The sequence below is a fragment of the Macrobrachium nipponense genome, chromosome 26 (genome assembly GCF_015104395.2).
Source record: "Macrobrachium nipponense isolate FS-2020 chromosome 26, ASM1510439v2, whole genome shotgun sequence".
In the NCBI taxonomy this organism is placed as follows: domain Eukaryota; kingdom Metazoa; phylum Arthropoda; class Malacostraca; order Decapoda; family Palaemonidae; genus Macrobrachium; species Macrobrachium nipponense.
The window spans coordinates 31,060,570-31,081,432 of record NC_087215.1 but is presented as its reverse complement, the minus strand read 5'-3'; the positions used below and the strand labels follow the sequence as shown (position 1 = coordinate 31,081,432).

Sequence of the window (20,863 nt, the reverse complement as noted above, 5' to 3'; positions counted from 1 at the left end):
TTAAATGCTCGTGTGTTAGTGATTTTCACAATGCTTGTAGAAAGTTGGTATTATTTAACAAATTTTGAATGATTGAAACAAAAACTTTCATCTTACATTCACCAGTTTCTGTATCACACTTGCAAAGGGAAAAGTTTTCTCCCAGTAACCACCATCTTGATGAAGCTACAGATACCATGGAAATATGACTTTAGTCCCTCCACTACATGTATGACTTATTTGAAAGATGAAGGTGATGAAAAGGGTTTGTATGTGCAAATGAGATTATGCCATATCAAATATGCTCTTTAGTGAACTGCTCCCCACAACATTCAGTGGAGGCTGGCATACAAGGCAAAGATGACCAAAGCACAGCTTGCAATAATGTGTTTTGTAGAAATTGACCTGCACTCATGGAATTACTAAGCACTTACAAAAGTCACAGAAACATGGAATCTTTGCCTGAGTATATTTATATTCCCTTGGGAGTAGAATGTGGTTTTGAATATTAGCAAAAGTGTGAGAGAGCTACTGAACTCTATTATAACTGCCTCTTTGTAATTCAGCAAGATCAGAGCTGATGACTGCGAAAGCTTAATTTTCACAAACAGGGAAGAACTCTCTTACTAAACCAAGGAAGTTAGGCAACACTGATATATTAAAAAAATGATATTGTTATGATACAATAAAGTTTCATACATACTTACCTGGCAGATATATACATAGCTAAGACTCCGTCGTCCCCGACAGAAATTCAAATTTCGCGGCACACGCTGCAGGTAGGTCAGGTGATCTACCGTCCTGCCCTGGGTGGCAGGATTAGGAACCATTCCTGTTTTCTATCATATTTTTTCTCTTCCACCTGTCTCCTTGCGGGGAGGCTGGGTGGGCCCTAATCGTATATATCTGCCAGGTAAGTATGTATGAAACTTTATTGTATCATAACAATATCATTTTCATACAATCAACTTACCTGTCAGATATATACATAGCTGATTGGCACCCTTCGGTGGAGGGTAAGAGACAGCTACTATATGGAATAGACAGGTAAACAACATATGTTGTAGGTATAAATAAAACCTTGGTTCCTACCTGATAGGTGGTAGACTTCGTGGGTGTTTGCCCAGTAGTCTGCATCACCTCAAGAAACTTTAGCGAGATATGTGATCTATGGCCAAGAGTTCTTGTGGGTCTGCCGAAGGGGTCTTATCCACTTACTCGGCAGAGCCTGAAAGGACTTTGTCAATGGGTGCTGATCCACTTATATGACAATACACCTTATGAAGGAGCGCAACACCGATCCCGATCACCTGATCCTAACACGAGGGTTCGCGCTCAAATTGGAAAGAGTTATCCCCACACTCCTTTCAAAAACCCCAATAATTTCACTAAGTTGAAAAACTTTAACTCAAAGTTAAGGATCAGTGTCGGCTCCTTATCCCAGTAACGTATCCGCAGAAACGTATAAACCAAAAGAGAAGGGATCTCTCATAGGTTAACTTGACATCCTTTGTGTAATGAGAAGTCAACACAGAGTTGCCTCTACCGTACAACACAGCTAATATGTCTTATATGACATATTGTTATGTAAAGAACAAGAATTTGCAAAAGCGCGCACTTCCTGCGCTTCTAATTCTCAGCTGTTTGAAGGAATCAAGTCACTAATGAAGTGCTTAGGAGATCTCCATGTTTCAAAGAAGACCAGGGCTTTCTTGAAATGGATCTCACCCGACTGAAGCCTGAAGCCTGGCAGGAACCTCGCGCCTGGCTGGTGCTTCGCTCTTGGTTGGCGCCTAGCGCTTGTCTGGTACCTTTCGCTTGACTGGCGCCTCGCATCTGGATGACGCTTCGCGTCTTAGCTGGAGATTCGCGCCTAGAGCCTGGCTTGCCAGCCTGGCCTTGGCTGCTCGCGCCTGGTCTGGGCGCTGTAGCCCGGCCTGGCTGGCGCTTTGTGCCTGTCTGGCGCCTCGCGCCTGCCTGGAGCTTCGCGCCTGGCTGGCGCCTTGCGCCTGGCTGGCGTCTAGCTCCCGTTGGAGTGGCGCCTTGCGCCTGCCTGGAGCTTCGCGGCTGGCTGGCACCTCACGCCTGGCTGGCGTCTCGCGCCAGGTTGGCGCTTCGTGCCTGCCTGGCGCCTCGCGCCAGGTTGGCGCTTTGTGCCTGCCTGGCGCCTTGCGCCTGCCTGGAGCTTCGCGCCTGGCTGGCGTCTCGCGCCCGGTTGGAGTGGCGCCTTGCGCCTGCCTGGAGCTTCGCCGCTGGCTGGTACCTCGCGCCTGCCTGGCGCTCGCGCCTGCCGGCGCCTGGCGCCTGGGTGGCCTCCACTTGCCGGAGCTTCGAGCTTGGTAGAGTCTCGAGGATGTCTGGCAATGTCCACATCGGACACTCTTATCTGTCCTATATGTTCGCATCTAGCGCATCTGTGTCAGGTTGTAGGCCCGGTCTTTCTCCTCATCAGACAATGACAGTGTTCTTGGGGCTGTCTGCAGGTTTCTTCTTCCTTACTGACTGTGTCAGAAGGTCTTGAGTCGCCTTCTCAGTTAATGAACGAGAAATGTCCTTCACTACTGAGAAGGGAACAAAAAGTCAGACAAAGGCGAGTACAGAAGCGCTGCCCTCTGAGCGTGGGAGACCGCTTTGGTTAAAAAGACACTATATACTGTCCTCTTTTTAAGAAGACCTGCTCCAAACAAAGAGGAGATCTCAACCGAGCCATCCTGAACCGCTTTGTCTATACAAGACAAAATACACAGAAGGACTTCTGGTTCGAGTCCTTCAGAATCATGGGCTTTCTTGGACATCACCCCAAGGGACCAATCTAAGAAGTTGAAAACTTCCAATACATGAAAGAGTCCCTTGAGGAGATGGTCCAGTTCTGAAATGCCCCAAGTTATACGGGCAGAGTTCAAACCTTGTCTACGTGAAGCGTCAACTAAGGTCGAAAAGTCCGCTTCTGACGTAGACGGAAGAGAAATACCCATATTCTCTCCCGTCTGATTCAAATGCCTCTTTTACCAGCTAGTCTCGCTGGAGGCATGCAGAAGACCGTTCTAACTAACTCCTTCTTCAACTTCATCCAAGAGTCTAAAGACTGAAGAGCCCTCTTCATCGAAATGGCGGGCTTCATTCTAAGAAAAAACGAAGATTTCTTCGTCTTTGCACTCGAGAAAAGAGAGCGCGGAGAAGGAGGAGAGGCAGGAGTCAAGTCGTCTCCATACTCCTCTAGAAGCAAGGCTGTCAAAACATTATAGTTCGACAGTCCTTCTCTTCCTTGATACTCCTCCTCCGAGTTTACTTCTAACTCGGGGTCTAGATGAGTCTCCGCTGCTAATTCAGTACGTCTTTCCTCTGGAGGAGACAAACTCCTAATAGGAGAGGGGCTAAGGGAATGATATTCCTTCCTCTTCCCCGCTTTAATAGTCCTGGAAGGCGCCAACAGCCCAGGCTTCTCTCCATAAATGGATGACGCTTCCCGCTTGGATGACGCTTCTAGTCAGCCAAGCGTCCTGGCTGACGCCTCCCGTGTGTGTGGCTGCTGACGTCTGGATGACGCCTCGCGCCTGGAAGACGCTTCGCTCTCAAAAGGCGTCCTAACTGGCGCCAAAATTTTGGTTGGAGCCTCGCGTCTAAAAGCAGCTTTAAATGACTATTCATGTCTTGACGACGTCTCACGTCTCTCTGGCGTTACGTGTCTTCCGTAAGATTCTCCCGATCTCGCTCTCGAACCGAGCCTCTGCGATATGTTTTGGAAGCTTCACGTCTGCATGACGCCTCTCGCTTCGCAGGGGAGAGAGGACGAGACTTCTTGATTGGAAGCGCAACGTCCTTCCTACGAGGCGCTAACACTCCCACCAAAGAGGCCAGTTGCTCTTGTACTGGCAAGATAATCTTCCTTGAAGCTTTTCCCACGTCATCTTCAATCGGGGGAGAAGTAGGAAAACGGAAGCAGTCTATAGGAAGCCTGTTCGTCTTCTCACAACTCTTTCCAATAAATGTTAAACATGTTAACAGTTATTATCGTCGATCGAGAAGGATCTCTTTGTTAACGCGAATAGGAGCGAAAAAAAGAGATTCTCGATGTCTCTATGTGATATGAGAGTGTCGTGGAAATGGCCTAAGTGATTAAATGGGTAACGAAATCAGGAACGTATCTTGCCATTACCGAGCTTGGTGTCCGAGAGTCTACTGGACTCCTAGGTTAATAACTCGCTAAAACGAGAAAATCTTGGATGGTGCTCTTGGCTCACTGCGCCAGGCTGGCGCTTCTGGCGCAAATTTTGCGCCAGGCTGGCGCTTCTGGAGCATTGCGCCAGGTTGGTACTTCTGGCGCGTTGCGCCAGACTGGCGCTTTCTTCTAATTCTTTTTATGTTATGTGCCAGAACACCTGTGCCTTTATGGTACCCGACATCCTTTCACATGTTAATTCCGTTCTTAGGAGGAAAAAAAAAAAAACTTTATATACGTAGTATAGTCCATTCAGGGAAACAAGTTCTGCCCCAAAGAGAATGTTTCCCATCCGACTCATCCATCTTCTTCTGAGCAGGTACTCTAATAAGCTATGCTTTTGTAAGCCTGAGAGCATTACATAATATAATGTTCTGCTGCGATAGAATCCTTTAATAATGTTACCTACGGTAAACAGCATTGAAAGGTTGTACTATCTCTCTTATTGAAAGCTTCTTAGCAAAAGGCATACAATATTTATTTATGTTAGCTTAACTATCCCCTCAATCCGAGGTTAAGACCGCGATTGTAGGGGAGAGATACGGAAAGTTATTCCATCCCGCAGGAGAGAGAGATTCGCCCGACCGCTCATGACTGACACCTACATGGTACTGACAGTAACTGGCGTAGGCGTACTGCGTTGGTCTCAGGCTCTCAGCGAAAGCAGTCCCCGCTTACTCTTCCAGAGTTGCCAGCTACTCCAATTAATAAAGGAATTTAATAAAATTATATCGAACTTCAGGAAGTTCTTATTAAAGCAAATTTAAGCGAAACAAGACTTCGATAAATCTAGAAGCTAAGTAGGTGTAGTCTTACAACCAATCCCTTTAAGCGTAGTCCTTCCTAGGAAAGACGTAGAAGGATACTTGTAATTGAGTTGCACAGAAAAGAAGTAACTACGGTATGTGTTTATGATTTGACCGTATCGTATTCTCATACAGCAGAAACTCTACTACCTTCTACTATCTTCGTTCTTTTCGTTAATAGAACGATAGAAAGAGTATACAGGCAGTCCCCGGGTTACGACGGGGGTTCCGTTCTTGAGACGCGTCGTAAGCCGAAAATCGTCGTAAGCCGGAACGACGCTTGGAAATATGTCTTAAACTAATAAAAAGTTATAAAAACCTTACTTGTAATCCTTTGGTTTACACTACATGTTGTTTCCTGTAGTATTATGTACAACCTGGAGTTATTTTCATAAAAGAATGCTGGTTCTTGAAGGTAAAAACTATTGTAATCCTCTGGTGACACTACATTCTTGAAGTTTTATGTACAACCTGGAGTGATTTTGCAAAATCTTGAGGGCTACAAGAACAGCTGATTACTATTTACGTATCATATAGACTAATTAAAGTAAATGTATCTTTAAATAGGCTTATATATTAGTATCAACAAAAACATTTCCTGCCATGAGTCAGAGGCCGTTTAATGAAACGAACACTTCTCTGTCCTATCTGTTCAGAAAATAAACGTTACGTCAATCCCCGAGACCATGTTGCCAAAGCGTCTCTCTCTCTCTCTCTCTCTCTGCTCTCTCTCTATCTCCTCTCTCCTCTCTCTCTCCTCTCTCTCTCTCTCTCTCTCTCTCTCTCTCTCTCTCTCTCTTCTCTCTCTCTCTGATCAAATTACATTGGAAACTTGACATACGATTGCCCTAATATACGAATGTTTTGAGATACAACAGAAAATTTGCGAAAATACAAGCTTTGATATACAACGAAATATTTGAGATACGATTTTGCGATGAGTGTTAGTTGTATAGGCGACCGATAAATGGCGTTCAGTCTGTTTGTTTGTTGGTGCTGCATGTTAACACGTCGTTGTTTAGTTCGTTGTATTTGCGCCTATTTTTCGTGTTATTTTGTCTATTTTATTATTAACCATGGGTCTCAAAGCTAAAGACAAAGCAGGTGATAAGAAAAAACCCAAGAAAATGATTTCGATGGAAGCAAAACATGAAATTATAGCAAAGCATGAACGTGGCGTTCGTATCGTCGATTTGGCAAACGAGTATGGTCGAAATCCTTCTACAATATCCACGATCATCAAGCAGAAGGAAGCTATAAAAACCCCGAAACCATTGTTGCCAAAGCGTCTCTCTCTCTCCTCTCTCTCTCTCTTCTCCCTCTCTCTCTCTCTCTCTCTCTATCTCTCTCTCTCCTCTCTCTCTCTCTCTTCTCTCTCTGATCAAATTACGTACTGGATAATGTCTCTCTTTGGATACTTCGATTTTGCCAAATATTGAGGGCTACAAGAACAGTTGATTACTATTTACGTATCATATAGACTAATTAAAGTAAACGTATCTTTAAATAGGCTTATATTATTAGTATCAACAAAACATTTACTGGCATGAGTCAGAGGCCGTTTAACGAAACGAACACATCTCTGTCCTTAACTCGGAGCGTCGGAAGACGCCTCTCTCTCTCTCTCTCTCTCTCTCTCTCTCTCTCTTTCTCTCTCTCTCTCTCTCTCTCTTCTCTCTCTCTCTCTCTCTGATCAAATTACTGGATAATGTCTCTCTTTGGATACTTGGAATTTGCGTTGTAATCTAACCAGAAACTTCGTTTTGTTATTATTACTGGAAACAAGCAATGATTTTTTCATTATTTGCGCTTTTGGACTGTTATATGTAAACTAGTATGTATTCATTCGCTCGGAAACTAGTTCCGCATATGAGGCGTCACTAAAAAACATAGAAAAATACAACATAAAAAGTGTCGAAAATCATCATAATCTCAAAATTTTTGTTGTAATCTAACCAGAAACTTATTTTTATTAATATACTGTGCTAAACTATAAAGGATTTTTATCATAGTATGCGTTTTTTAAAAGCGTCGTTAACTCGGAGCGTCGGAAGCGTCAGCGTCGTAACCTCGGAACAAGCGTCGTAACCCAGGACGGATTTTTCCATTGAATATTTAAGAAAAAGCGTCGTAACCTCGGAACGTCGTAAGCCGGAACCGTCGTAACAACCCGGGGACCGCCTGTATATATGTATCCTTAAGGAACGAAGTTAATCAAGGAACTCTTTAAATCTTCGTGATTTCTTCATAAATCGCGGAAGAGACAGAATTCCTGTTCATCACTAGGGTTTACGGAAGGAAGTAGATATTTTCTATCCGCCATCATACCCAAACATCGATGAGATCTTATTAAGAAAAACTCCAAAGCTCTTGCCTCCTCAAAACGAGGGAAGAGCATGGATGAAGGAGAGAGTCCGCATTGAGAGGAACTGCCTAACAAAGGAGTCTTCTGAATAATGAAAAGGGGCTTCTCTTAGTATCAGAATCCTTCTGACAAAAGCAACGGCCGCCTGTGCGACATCTTGCACATTTGCCAGGGGAAAGTTGTTCAAGTTAAAAATTCAAAGAGGAGTCTCGCGACTGACCTCTCTCTCTAATGAAGATTTTTGAAATCTTCTGACGCCTGGCGTCTGGATCCTTGCGCCTAGCGTCTGGATAGTTCCGCACGCTAGAAAGGAGACTCGCTCCTGGAACGTTCCGCTTGTGTGGAAGGGTCCCGTGCGCCCTAATAGATCCGAGCGGCTCTAGTCTTGTTATACGAGCCTCTTGCCAGAAAACGTTCAATGGAAGCATCCTTCTGATTGCCATTCTACTATAAGGCTCCTTAGTTAAGCCGTCTGTTTTCTCTTTGAAGGCGCCTTGCGCCAAGAAAAAGTTCTGGAACGCGGCTCGCACTCAGTTGCTGGAACGCGGCTCGCGTTTATCTGTATGAACGAGGCTCGCGCTAGTCTGTTGGAACGCGGCTCGCGCTAGTCTGTTGGAACGCGGCTCGCTGCTGGCTGTTGGAACGTGGCTCGCGCTAGCTTGCTGGCTGGCTCTCAGCCTCTCGCTCAGTGAGTCAGTGTTCTCTTATTCAGAGAACGAGCCAGATCGTCCGAACTTCTAACATGTACATTCTTCGTCTTTTCGGATGTAAGATGAAGAAACGGAAGAACAGACGCACTTTTTAAAAGGCTGCCTTTGCAATGGCTTATCCCTGGCAGTCTGGGACGTTTAACAGATTCCTGCCGAGGGAACGCCCGATCGGTGGGGATTCTCCATAACCTCCGTAAGGCTTTCGACTTTCCTTCTCCTCTGGGCTTGTGAGTTTGGAAGAGGTCTAGGCCTGAGAGCGAGACAGAGCCGATCGAACGCACCCTCTACTAATTAGGACGCCTTTCCAATGGCGAACTTGGCAGTCTGGGACGTTCTACAGATCCTGCCGAGGGGACGCCTGATCGGTGGGGATTCTCCATAACCTCCGTAAGGCTTTCGACTTTCCTTCTCCTCTGGGTATGTGAGCTTGGAAGAGGTCTAGGCCTGGGAGCGAAACAGAGCCGAACAGAACGCACCCTCCACTGCACTAACAGTAAAATCACTTCTTACCTTTCAATAGCTCGTATTTTGAGCTACATTCCTTTGTCTTCAAATTGCAATATGAATTTGAAGATTCTGTGAAGTAAGAAGGAGATGAGGATACCACACTACTAGTAATGTTAATGCTCTAACTGCTCGTTAGTACGAGAGCTATATAACTCAATCAATTCTAACATTTACTACACGTTATTATGAATAAATATTAAAATTTTCCTTCTTGCAAACTATGTGATTGTCTACCGAAAAGTTCGGTAGTTACACGTAAACAATTCTTCGAAATTTTCGAAGCCAAAGTTATCAAAACAAATTAATATGCGTATGCCGAACCAAAGATCCAGTACTTCCCTGCAAAAGATAGCCCAGAAGATCGATGGCGATGAAATCCAAAAATCAAGTCAGGAGGAACTGCAAACGTTGTTTACATTCCAAGCGACAGAAAAAATATGATAGAAAACAGGAATGGTTCCTAATCCTGCCACCCAGGGCAGGACGGTAGATCACCTGACCTACCTGCAGCGTGTGCCGCGAAATTTGAATTTCTGTCGGGGACGACGGAGTCTTAGCTATGTATATATCTGACAGGTAAGTTGATTGTATGAAAGTAGCCCCTACAACAGCATGCATTTGACTACAGTAAGAAGGAATGAATGAAAAGGGGGGCACGGAAAAGACTATAAAAAGCACCATATATCAAATGATCTTCAATATTCAAAGGTGAAATTTCTCTGTCAAGCAAACACACATTCTAACATCTTTTATAATCTATTGCATAAGCATATGAACACTGTCTATACTACTTATGAAAGCTATGATAATATTAGAAATTCGTAAAATTCATTCATTTCATGTTAAGAATATGCTTGAATCGTTTCCACTTTGAATAACTTAATATAAATGGTGTCCCACTGAAAGTCAAAATTAGCTTTTTATTTGCTGTTACTGAGAGCATCATAAATACGTTATCAAGTAAACCCAGTGTCATCCATATAAAGTATGTACTACTGTAATATTAAGAGTATTAACTCTCCATAAATTCATGTGACATACACCAGTCATGTATGTCTATCCCTAAAATCTTTAAACCTAACAGATACTAGTGAAAATTAAGTCAACCTATATGCCTTCAAATGCTTTTAAGCGCAAAATATTGAATTTTTACTTTAAAAGATCTGGAGAAAAAAAAAAACACACACACACACACACGCCATAATACTACATAATTCTAAATTAAGAAATTTACCTCAGGAGGCTACAGATTCTATGAAAATCACCTGCAAAGCATACTTGCAGCAACTTTCAGCGACAAACCTCAACTATAAGGTATATCTAACTTACCTTCACCATAAATTTTTGCTGAACTTCAATCTACAAAATAGTATGCGGGACTTTAGGATCTGAATACTAAATGGAGCTAGTGCTAGTAAAAAAACTCATGACCTAGGTCAAAAGGATCAAAGATAAACAAAATACAGCTTACCTGTCAGAGCAAGACATCTCAGAGCGACATTAGAGATGAGGGATCTTACCTTACGAGCCATGGAAAGCCCCGAAGGTTTATGTCGCTCTTTGTTGACTACTCCTCCGTTCCCTGCTCCCAGCTCACCCAGCTTTTCAAAGTCATCGGCATTTAGCTCGCCTATCTGGTGTAAATTACAAAAACTATAAAGGGCTATCCATCGTCCTTTAAAGTGGCAAGATGGATTGAGTAAACGGCAAGAGTGTAGTTCGTAAGGGGTATCTTATCTCCCCATCCCAGGAAAAAATCCACGTTTGAAACCCTCACGCTGATCAACCCTGCAGTGGCCCTTGAAACACCGCATGGTAGATCAACCACAGATGGTTATGCACTTTTTCCTGACCATTGGTGGGGAATCAAAACTGCCCATGACACCCCTCACTGATGACAGGGAGTCCCCACAAGCTATACCCTTACCGAGTAAACACAGTTTATTCCATTTTAACAAAACACTGTTTGCCCTTTATATGCACGTCAAAAAGTCACAATACCACAAAGCTACTGTACAATTCTAAATTCTAAGCAATCATCTTTCATGATGCAACTATACAATTATACAAACCATACTGTCCTTCCTTACAAGACTTTCTAACCTGAAAATGGCAGATTTTTCTGGAACTTCTTTGACCTATTCCATCATACATACTTTAAACTGCTCATGGTACAAAATCCATTAATTCTTGGCTACTATTGGCTTTGCTTGTACGTATCCAATGCCGTGTAAAAACTAACTAAAGTTATACCTTCAAAAATAATGGTTACATATATTTGACCTTAAAATACCATCTTCAAAAAAACTGGAATAAACTGAGAAGAATAAACTGAGAAAGAATTTATTCTAAAAACTGCTGTCCAATCCAATTTCTACTTCACAGCCCAAGCAACAAGGCCCCAACCCATCAATTTCCTTATACCTATTATTATATAGCATTTGAAACCAGCCTGAGAGGAGTCGTCGTTAGGCTCAGAGGTCTGGATAAACTAATCCTTTATTACAATATATAGTATTTGAAAGATGACCACTGAACGAATATCAGTGAACTTAAAATAGAAAAAATCATTAATGTTTCAACACACCAACCCCTTTTAAAAAATACCTGCATTTATTTGACAGCTTCACACATTAACAGTCCTCTTTCCTTTATATATATCATCCTCTGTAAATCTAATCCTGTAACAACCTATCCCTTCAAAGTGCACTTCATAAACACATTCCCAACCTTGCTAAAGTTCCTGCAATACTAGGAATGAAGATCTACATATTAGCTCTCAAGAGGACAGACAACTTGGTTTGTTTCTATGCTTTCAAACCCTATTTTCTTTGCCTGACCCTCTTCTCACAATCCTCTTGACCCTTTAACAATGTTCATGAATTCAGAAATTCAATCCCAACGGATCTATTAGCATTCTGAGCTTGAATTTACACAGTAGCAAGTCTTTTCAAGACCTCATAATGGAGCCTGGTTAGGTCTGCCTCCAAGAAGCTGAGTATGCTTTTCTTCCAAGTTGGTTTAACCCAAAAAGTCATTCAAGTGACTTAACCTAGTCAGTAGATAGCAGTGATAACTTGCTGTTCTAAAACTGTTATCCAGACTTATTCTTATTTTTGGAATAAAAATGAAAGATATATCTTTTCCCAGTAGTATACTGAAACACATAAAATGATTTTGTACTTTGGTTAATTTAGTATAGGAAAACCATTACTACTCTTTAGAACACTATAATGCAAATATTTCCTTGTGTGAAATTTAATTATACTGTAAATAATGCATAAGCAAATGACAGATAATAATCATCATATTACATTAGTCTTCCATACTGTACCATGCAACTTTTATCCTAGCACAATTTCAAGACAACCACTGTTTCCCTTCTCTAAAGATAGATTTAAGATACCAACAAATATATCTGGGAAAACACAGATTCAAGACCAACCTTTTGCTTTTGGACGAGAAATATCTCCAGTCGCCTCCGCTGTGTGTCATCCATGTCTAGTTCTTCAATACACTTTAATAGGGACTCTAAGGACACAGCTCCAAAACTACCAGAAGCTCCAGTGCTAGCTTTTCTTTGGGGCGTTCTGTGGGGTAAAGCCAATAAGTCGGTCATTGAGAAAAAGGAGAGAAAAACTTCCATTAATACAGTAGACTCGTACTGACTAAAACTATGTGTATAAAAGTAGAATCAGGGATCTACAGCAGGCAATAAAAATTACAAACTTATATCACAAGTTTCCAGTAAAGAATCTGGTTGAACAAAAGAATCCCCAAGCCATAACTTTGAGACATTTACATGCAGCTGACAGTGGCTAATTTAACGTTGCCTAAAAAAGATAGCTCATTAATACGTAATGCAGTCAAACAATAATGTTAGGGGTAAAATTTCTGCTTAATCCAATTTCCCTTAAAAAAAGTTACCAATCCTATTTTCACAAGGACATGATAATTGAGAGTAATTATTTCAAAGCATTAACTTAGGTATTCTGTATAGCATAAGAAAATACTGAGTTGAAACATGGAGGCCTCCAGATTTTAACAGAATATTTTAAAAAATTTAAATTTGGTAGGTATGTTTAAAAGGCTTTCTGACACAACTGATTATTACAGTAACTATAAACTTTTGTGAGGTTAATGCCTGCTAGCATAGAAGTTTATAAAAGCATAATTTAGCAAGGTAGTTCATGAACTGGTTAGTTCCAGGGTGTTATATCTACATACTACTTAATAAGCCTAGTTTATTTTTAGAGGCTCTCATTTCATCAAACCTTTTGACTAAATGTATATGTAGCTCATCTGACAACAAACCCTGTAGAGGAAAAACCTGACATAAAAACATTCATGATGATGATTAAGAACTATGTGTTTGTTTTACTCCAACTGAACAATACGGGTGCCACCATGAATACAACATGCATCTGCATATATTAAATATCCTAGCATACCTCACCCCATCAGGGTGAATATGTATTACTATAGTCAAACCAGTTAGTGGTGGCCACCAAGAGGTTCTCTTTAACAAAATGTATTATGTCTGAGTAAAAATATTTCTGTCATTTTTCCTTAAAGAGACCACTGTGAAGTAAAATGAATGATAATCTCCAATTTGATCACTAGATAGAGATGGATTAAGCCAGATAACCTGCAGCTACCTTCTCTTCTCAATTTTGTCAGCTCTTGCTCTCTAGAGCATAATAAAGTACATCTCCATTTTCTGCTTCTTTCACAGAATCTGCATTGCTTACTAGCTCTCTCTTTCCCTCTCAATGTGGGCTTCTAAGAAACACGAGCCCATATTGGCATATGGCCAGCTTAATTCCTTTTACAATGGCAAGGCCAAGACATGCAAAAATATATAAATAATAAACAATGCTACATAATTTAAGATTATATAGTAATGATAAAGGAAGGAAAACCAAAATATAAATGAGGATGCCTTTTCAGATGATGGAGAGAGGGAGAGGGAAAGATAGTGAAGTCAGATGTAGAAGAAAAGGGAACAAGGATAATCCAGGATTACTACCAATGAAACCCTCCTGCCAGTGTGTTTAATACGTCTTTATTATAGTGTTTTAGGGTTTTAAACATAACTAAACAGAGCATTTTCTTTAAAGAAAAATTAAAGAAATATTTAGACTTGACATGCTACATTCTGGGTGAAAGTACCTCTCAGCTGCCACAACCAACTAGTTTGACTATAACAGCATTTCATTAACAAGAATTTATTTTTCCTTATTCGAAAGGAAAATAAATTTGGTATCTGTCTGATGACCAACTTCTTTACTACACTTGTAACTCCAAATTACATAAACAATTAAAAATATTGATAATTAAATCCGCTGCATCCAATGAATTTACACTAACAAGGTACGCATCTGCTGTTCTCTTTTTCATAAAGAATTATTCTAGCATTTCTAACAAAGTATTATAGCACAAGTACCCCTTGTTTTGCATAAATGTAGTACATATCATAAATATATATGTAAATGCATAATAGCACCTAGGGACAAGAAAAGCATTTTTAATGTGAAATACAATTTAGCTTACTTGGGGAGTAAGCCTAAAAACTACTTATTTACAGTATTAGAATGAAAATATAAAAAATACACCCCATGGTAGGGGTGTAAGATACTACCGCACCTTAGGTACTGTGTGTTGTAAAAGGTGACTAAAAGGACAGCTGCTGCCTTGCAGTCTTACTTTTTTTGTAAAAGGCTAGGCACACCGCCAATAACTGTGGAAACTGCTGCCTTGCAGTCTTACTTTTTAGTAAAAGGATAGGCCCACTGCCAATAACTGTGGAAACTGCTGCCTTGCAGTCTTACTTTTTAGTAAAAGGATAGGCCCACTGCCAATAACTGTGGAAACTGCTGCCTTGCAGGTGGACTTTTGTCAAACGCAAAGCCCACCGCCAATAAATGTGGCTGATGACAGCAAGGGCATGCAGTCATAAGAATCCTTTGCCAAATAATAAACCACGCCTGATTTATGGGAAGGCGCATCAGGCAACCTACCCCTTAGTGTAGGGATAACGGTGGGAAAGAAGAATGAAAATGCAAAAAATGAATAATGTGCATATTAAACAGTGCAAAAAGTTATTTCTAATAAAACATATCACATTTTTTTCATTTTTAGTGGTGAAACAACGGACTATCTGTCCGTAGATTTTACATAGCATGTTTTATTTGATGTATTTAATTTAGAGGCTATATTTCTCTTCAATTATCTTGTGTTTCCACTTATAACTAAGAACATATGAACGTGTTTAATTTGTGTCCTTTTTATTTGATCCTTGTTGTTAGTATGAGTATCAAATATGAAGACCACTTCACGTCAAGTTTGCAACTTATGCGTCATAGTGGAAAATCTTGCATGCGTCCCAAGTACGATGGAGGTCAGATCTTGCCTTGTTTCTCTTATAATTTTGAGGAGCATAGCTGGTGTAGCTGACTGACCATGGCCAGACTTTGTGGATCACATGAAAGGGGGAAGTGATGAAGCTGAGGTACAACACTTCATGAGAACAAAATGGAAGATCATATCAACTTGCACAGCAGCGACAGTAGTGACTATATTCTTATTCTTCATTTTTGTCCATATATTCAAGATGCAGTAACATATGTGACACATAAGATTACTGGGTCTCTAGTTTAAAAAATTGGTGCACCACTAGCAATTGAAAACATCGTTGTTATCATCAGCACACAAACAGATGTTGTGATTTACCGTACTGCCATTATTGCAGTGTGGTTTAAAAAAAATATATATTATTTTGGCTTGTATGCATTCCTATTTCAGTAGCCACTAGTAAATAAAAAAAAAAAAATCCACCAACAAGGGGATGTCACTGGCTCCCTGGACTTTTAAAATCTTGAAGGAAGAACATCTGACTGTCCATTTAGGCTACAATACAATTCATCTCTCCCTCTATTTTTTGCAGTATTAATAGTAGTGGGTCATGTATATTCTTGTTTTTCATTGTTTAAACATATAAGCCAGTTGAGGGTTAGCCATCAGTGATGTTAGCTGTCGTTTCAGAATGATCATAGCAGATGGAACTTGATCATTTTAAAAGCTATATGATTAAAGAGTAGATATATTTGAAAAACAAACACGAAACTTTACTACTATGTCAATATATATTTCAGAAGGAAAAAAAAACATCTATTATTTTCCTTTGATTAAAACTGTTTCATATCATCAATCCCAACTTTCATACTAAGGATATAATGTAATGCATTTCATGCTCTCTGCTAAAAAAATTACACATTTTTGGGGGAATACCAAATCATCACTTTACAGCTGCCTTCGGGTGTCAACTTGCCAGACATAGGCCTATTCACGAAAAGAATTAAGCTCGCACAGGTTTACCTGTCAGCTCATTGAAACTGACATTAAAATGTATGGTGGACGACAGTTTGTGAGCAGTCAGCCCACTCAACAGAACTGATGAACTGATGGAATTACCTAAAAGTTCTTTCGACCGATTGACAGGTGGTCGCATGTGTGGACGGGTAGCCAACAATTTTATGAGAGTTCGCCGCTGGATTTCGCCAGGGAAGGATCTCAGCTGCTCTGACCAGAATATGAATAAACTATGTATAAGCCTAATTCATTTCATTGTTAGACCATGCAGCACTATTTGTAGACCATTGTGAGTCCAAATCATATCACATAACAAATAAAAACTATTTCCATGTGATAAATACAATTTATCATGGTCCATTTCATAAACAGCCAATCCCCCGGTCTATTGTAACATTATTCATTAATGTTGTATGAAAATATAGCCATCTCTCTTTAATAGGAAATATTTAGACCATACTCTGTTAAGCCTTTTTGCTTCTTTCCTATCTTGAGGTGAATTGCCACAGCTGTTAGACTTTGTAGCCCCCCACCTTATCATCGAGCGGAGTTCCATCGCTGCCATATAATGTTGCCATGATGAAGGCTTGGCAAGAAATGAAGGCAATGATCTCGAGTTGACCGTCAGACTGTCAGTTCTACTCTTTACGTGTGGACGCTCATCCCTCGAACGGTCATGGGTGGACTGACAGGTATACCTATGCGTGAATACCCGGCCTCAGAAGTTGGGAGGACACATTACCTCATCAAGTGAAGATTTTTTTGCTAAACATTTTCAAGTAAATTGTATTTGTATTGGCAAAAATAACCCACCACTTTACAACAGCCTGAGTATCCTATGATAAAGATTTTAGCAGGCAGAGACTTGCTGCTATTCACACAATGACATGCTGGGACTTGGAGTCCATGAACTACAAGTTGATTGGTTCTGGGAGCCAAGGCATTCTGAAGACTAATATTGGGTCAAGAAATGAGACATTTTATTGTTAGTCTGTAATGGTGAATCGCTAAATCAATAGTGGCTCATAGTGCATACCCTTCAACAGCAGGACAGCAGGAAGTGCCCCCAACATATATACAGGAGGCACAGATAGGTACCTAGATTAAGAGGAAGTGGAGCCACAGTCAGAAGCATCCCCTCCTCTTTGAGAGGGGAATAATAACCTGTTGTGCAGTTACACAGGGACCAAATGAAAACAAGTCAAGGATTTATGAGTCAGACCCACAAGAAAGAAAGACATATAAGTATTCTGGGGGCCTTCATAAAACAAAGTAAACTGACAAAAAACTATAATATTTTTTCTAAAACCGTTATCTAATGATCGCTGACCTTTAATCTGGATGTTAGAACCAACAAAGGTTTAGTGAAATCTGCCATCTACAACACTGCAGATACGTACCTGAGAGGACATTACCGTGCAGACACTGAAGTACATTTGGAACTGTATCCTGAAGGGGCAGATGGCATGATTGATTTCCAAGGCTTTGATGTGGAATTTCTTGCCCATCTTTTCACTTTAATGTGTGTTGTTATTTACAAGCATTTAGTGTCTACAGTTATGTGATACTGACAAAGTAGGGAGTAATAGTATGAAGTTGTCATTTAACAACCACATTGTTATTTCACCCTATCCAGAAATTCCATTACTTGGCCAGGCATACCTTAGCTTAACCTACTACACTATACAGGCAGTCCCTGGCTTACGACGGATGTTCCGTTCTTGAGACGTGTCGTAAGCTGAAAATAGTCGTAAGCCTGAAAATCATCAAAAATCCTAGGAAAACCTTACTTTTAATGCTTTGGGTGTATTAAAAACTATGTAAACTGCATTCTTATTGCATTTTTTATAAAAAAAAAAACTTCAAATATTGATTATTTTGCATTTTGGAGACATATTTCTTCTCCCAGATCAGTGTTGTAAGCGTCGTAACCCTGGAAATAATTTCTGATTAATTTAATTGAAAAACGTTGTAAGCTGAACCCGTCGTAAGCCAAGGACTGCCTGTACTGGGCTCTGCAAACAAAGTACTGTATGACATTTACAAATAAATTTCTGATGGCCTTTGCTGATTATGTATATTATTTCATAGACCTCTTAACACAATGGAATTCCCAATAATATATAAAACCAAAATTATCCATGAACTAATTAGTTGCAAAGTTAATGTTGATGGTGTCTTGTCAAGAGAATCTAAGGTAAATTCTGATGAACTAAAAAGAAATATTAATTCATGATTGCTGTTTGCCCCTTATGAGGACTTTCTAAAGAAAAAGGTGGCTGGAGGAGAATTCTGATGAATCAATTGTCAGGAAAGGATGGAAAGTAAGATGGAATAAAGGGAATGTGAACCTAGGTACAGCAGTACAAGGAATGAAAAGGGTTGCAACTAAGGGCCAAATGCAAACTACAAAGAACCTTAAGTAACACCAACAGTGCACCACATGAGGTGCACAGACAGCACTACCCTCCTAAGGGGGAGGGATGTTGAAGATGAGAGCAGACTTAAGTAAAAAAAAAAAAAAAAAAAAAAAAAAGCTTGGGAATGACATAAGCCAAGTCTAAGAGGCAAAATTTATAATCCCACAGTTTTGAGGTCCAAATTCACTGCATTACATAAAGTCAAAATCAGCAAACACATTTATCAAATATTTATTGAATCAAGGAAAACAATGAAAAAATGGGGTTGCAAAAATACAAAGGGACTAAATAAACAAACACATTTGTTAGAGGATATGGACCCAAATAATTTTGAGAAAATTCTTAAATCTTTGCTTCTGTAAGGAGATAAACTGCTCAGCTTCTGGCAAAAAAAATTTTCTCTCTATTTCTAAGCAACAACTCTGCACAGACTGTAAGAAATGGTTCCACGAATACAAAAGTCATTGAGGACCCACATGTTCAAGAAGGGATAGGCTAAGGAAATTATTATAAAAAAGAAATAAAGTCACCTATCACACCCTGACCTAACCTTATATAGTTATCCATGTTATTACTTCATCGGAGGGGAGGGGGGGATGAAGGAACCCACTTTTTACTAAAAGTTCACCTGTAACACTGCATGCATGATGGCATTCCAGGATGGCCAGCATACAAAAACATGGTATTTCTAAGGTAACAACTGCGCACAGACTGCATGGGACGGTCCCACAAATACAAAAGCCACTAGCTAAGGATTGAGAGGTCAAATGTATTTTTTTGTATTCAGTACAAGCACCGGGGGGGTTACCTAATTACAGTTGACTGACAAAAACTATAGTAAATTCAAAGGAACCAAAATTCTGTAGAAAAACTCAATTTCCGAGGAAATATCCGCTGCAGAGCAATTATTTAAATCTACCAAAATACATAATCAGTTACAAAGTTTAGGGTAAATACCTATATATCTGAATAGCGACATAGGGGCCACCTCTCTCGGAAAACAGTCCCTTCCTAAAAAAGGGCTTGAATAAGGGTAAAAAACCGTATGGTACAGGGATGGACCATGTACGATCAATGTCTACAACCCCAAGAAAAGTACATTATAACGCGTCCTGACACTGGAGTAGGGGTCTTTAGCTCCGTTTCTCACCAACAACAAGTCGCGACTGATGCCCATCTCCGATGTCAGGACGCGTTATAATGTACTTTTTTTGGGGTTGTTCACGCTGATCGTACATGGTCCACCCCTGTACCATGCGGTTTTTTACCCAATGCCATTACTTCATAATTTAGGAGAAAACACTTACCTACCACTACTTCGAGAGGAACATAGGAGGTCTTCGTGTGCTGTCAGGATGGGCCACGACTCTTGACTGATGCCCATGGCAGCGAATTAAAGTACTTTTTCGGGAAGAAGGTCACATTCTAAGATAGGTGGCCACTAGGGTAAAATACCGAATTGCCAGCCTCTACCATAGTGTGACCATATTCCAAAAAATCGGAAATTATGGCCATAATTTGTGACTTGGGAGAAAAAAACCTACTTCAAATGGGAAGTAGAGATCCCGAGGTGTTGCTTCGACGGACACTGGCTCTTGCCTAATGTCTATCCTGGGTTGCAGGACGCGTTAAGGTACTTTTATGGGAAGGTGGCCGTGCTATGATAGAGGCTGGCCAATTGGTATTTTACCCTAGCCTATGTCGCCACTTGGTCATTTACCCTTTAGAAAAAAAGTAAGTTTCCAAGGAAATACGACTCATTGCAGTTAATTAGTAGTAGATCTACTGCGGGCAAACACACACATGGGAGCAGTGACTGCGTACCCCCAAAAGTGTACGATTACCCACGTCTCTGTTAGGGGTGAAGCTCAGACCCCTATGGTAGCCTGAACGGGCGGAACGTACTAGACGGAGGGTCACCACATATAATTGGGGAGGGGGCCATATTCCCACTGAAATAGTACCTACTACAGGAATGGCTACGAGTCCTACAGGAACTCTGACCCTCAACTCTGCCTTCGGTTCAGGGAAATCCAGAGAAACGGAATTTTCGAAAACCCCTCGATGCAGCTTAACAAATGCGCAGTGTAGAACAACACGGGATAACACTATGGAATTAATCTTATTAATATAAGGCACAAACATGCAAGAAACGAATGCAAAAAGGCAGAAGGAAGGATATAGGAGGAAGAACGGACACGAGAAGGCAGAAAATGATAAGAGGTTTGGACTCACTCTGTGCCAGGGTTGTCATCATTGCTATGCTCGATGGAACCTGGGGGTAACTTTAAATTAAACTTGTTCTTCGACATTTTTTCTTGCGTATCTTCCACTCCCAAACAAAAAAGGAAAGGTTAAAAAGGGGGGACGGGGTGCACTAGAGTCGCCAGGACTCAGGAAGGGGAAAAGATTATCGATTAATAAACAGAGACAGAGTTCAATCTTTCTACTCTGAACAACAATCTTCAACTGGAAAGAAATTCGGA

The 20,863-nt window shown here is 40.7% G+C and overlaps 1 protein-coding gene across 2 annotated transcripts in view; it reads right to left on the bottom strand.

The window, feature by feature from the left end:
- Positions 1–20,863, bottom strand: part of LOC135200149 (dual specificity mitogen-activated protein kinase kinase 1-like) — a 31,226-nt gene extending 10,363 nt beyond the window's left edge. The window contains exons 1-3 of one of the 2 annotated variants that reach the window (XM_064228498.1): positions 20,613–20,863; positions 12,032–12,176; positions 10,107–10,239 (exon numbers count right to left, since the gene is read on the bottom strand). In XM_064228498.1, the coding sequence (XP_064084568.1) occupies positions 10,107–10,239; positions 12,032–12,081 (183 nt within the window). In that variant the 5' untranslated portion in view covers positions 12,082–12,176; positions 20,613–20,863. The remainder of the gene's footprint in view (positions 1–10,106; positions 10,240–12,031; positions 12,177–20,612) is intronic. The other variant, XM_064228496.1, reaches the window with a different exon arrangement.